Source organism: Perkinsus marinus (genome assembly GCF_000006405.1).
Source record: "Perkinsus marinus ATCC 50983 genomic scaffold scf_1104296966054, whole genome shotgun sequence".
Classification (NCBI taxonomy): Eukaryota; Perkinsozoa; order Perkinsida; family Perkinsidae; genus Perkinsus; species Perkinsus marinus.
In genome coordinates, this window is record NW_003204089.1 from 1 (window position 1) to 1,569 (window position 1,569).

General features: G+C 46.3%; 1 protein-coding gene across 1 annotated transcript; it reads left to right on the top strand.

Annotated features, from left to right (window-relative positions):
* Positions 1-124: 124 nt before the first annotated feature.
* On the top strand, positions 125-1,004 carry Pmar_PMAR013415 (conserved hypothetical protein; the record flags this gene model as incomplete). The annotated part of the gene is made up of 6 exons (XM_002769314.1): positions 125-217; positions 264-331; positions 385-521; positions 567-694; positions 743-831; positions 875-1,004. The coding sequence occupies 6 exons, from the start codon at positions 125-127 to the stop codon at positions 1,002-1,004; spliced, it is 645 nt and encodes a 214-aa protein (XP_002769360.1).
* Positions 1,005-1,569: the final 565 nt, after the last annotated feature.

Sequence of the window (1,569 nt, forward strand, 5' to 3'; positions counted from 1 at the left end):
TGCTCTGACTATCCTCTTGAGTACCATACTTCAATGGGGAGGGTGGTTACTTGTGCTAGTATTCCAACTCGTAAACTCGGGGTAGCATCTCAGGCTTACCCTCTCGAAGGTTCGCATCCCTATCATGTCCAATCGTGACCGTTTCTTCCCAACTCATGAAGAGCCCGAAGATGACGACGATGTCGATGCTGGAAGCGAAGCCATGGAGGATGATAGAGTGAGAATAGGGAGGTAGGGATGATCCTGAATATGTTGTGCATCAGATTAGTGATGGTGTTGAAGATGCTGTGGAGGATGAAGAAGAAGGAGAGGGCGAGGATTTGATGGACAAGTATAGTATTGCATCATATGTTACTGGATGATGTTGTTATCATTACTTAACAGCATGGAGGAGGATTATCGTCCTATGCCTGAATTGGATCGATATGATCCCAGAATGCTGGATGAGCAGGAGTATGGTGATGATGCTGGTGCTAGGAGGCGGGCTGAGAGGGAATTACGAGAGAGGGATAGGGGACAGAGTGATTTGATCATTATCCTATATCGTCCTCACGTTGGTAGTTCAGGACGCAGGATGCCTGGTGCGGTGTTTGGTGAAGACAGCTCTGACAGTGAGGATGATGATGACCGTATGGGGGCCTATGAGAGGAAGAGGCGTCGATTGGAGAGGTTAAGGAGGGCTGCACAGGCAGAGGTATGCTGGAATACATGGGGGGACTTTAGTCTTACGCATGGGTAACAGGACGATGATGCTGCTATGGATGAGGAGTTTGATGCTGATCTTATCGATCTTAATAATGAGGAAGTTGGACCGGATACTGATCTCTCTCCGTAATGACGGGAAATCCTGACGGATTTCAGGCTTTCATACCAGGGATTCCCGTTTGAGCAAGAAGATCATTGCCAATTTTAGCAAGTTCTTACAGACCTTCATAGACCCAACGGAGGATGCGAACGAACCCTACTATTCTGAGAAGGCGAGACTGTGGATTTTCGCAGGCTGATAGACCTCTACGATCTTGGTGGTAATTTATTAGATCCACCATATGTGCGCCGATGGCAAGACATCCTTCACAGTGTCCTTCCATCCACATCTGGCTGACTGGTAGTCCGACGCCTCATCATCAGATGGTACTCTTACCAAACTGACCATAGGTCCCCCTTCATGGCACAATGGTTATGTGATCGTCCCCATCATATACTCAAGCTACTGCAGGTATCGGCCACTGAATTCACTAAGAAGAAGTATAGAGAACTGTAATGAGAAGTCTGCTTGCTGATCATTGACAATGATTCATTCTCTGAGTATGAGGTTAGGTTCGCCAACGATCGTCATCGTGAGATCAATGTACGCATAGTCAGCTTCCCAGTTGTTGACCTTATAAGGAATCTTCGAGCATTTCACATCAACAAGTTAGTTAATGTTGTTGGTAATCATTGTAGTTGTGCCATTGAGATATATTCAGGCATCTATTCGAGTCTATCAGGTGTTGTTACCCGTCGTTCTGTGTTATTACCTAAGCTCCGCGTACTCTACCTTACTTGTATGAATTGCCAATTCCTATGTGG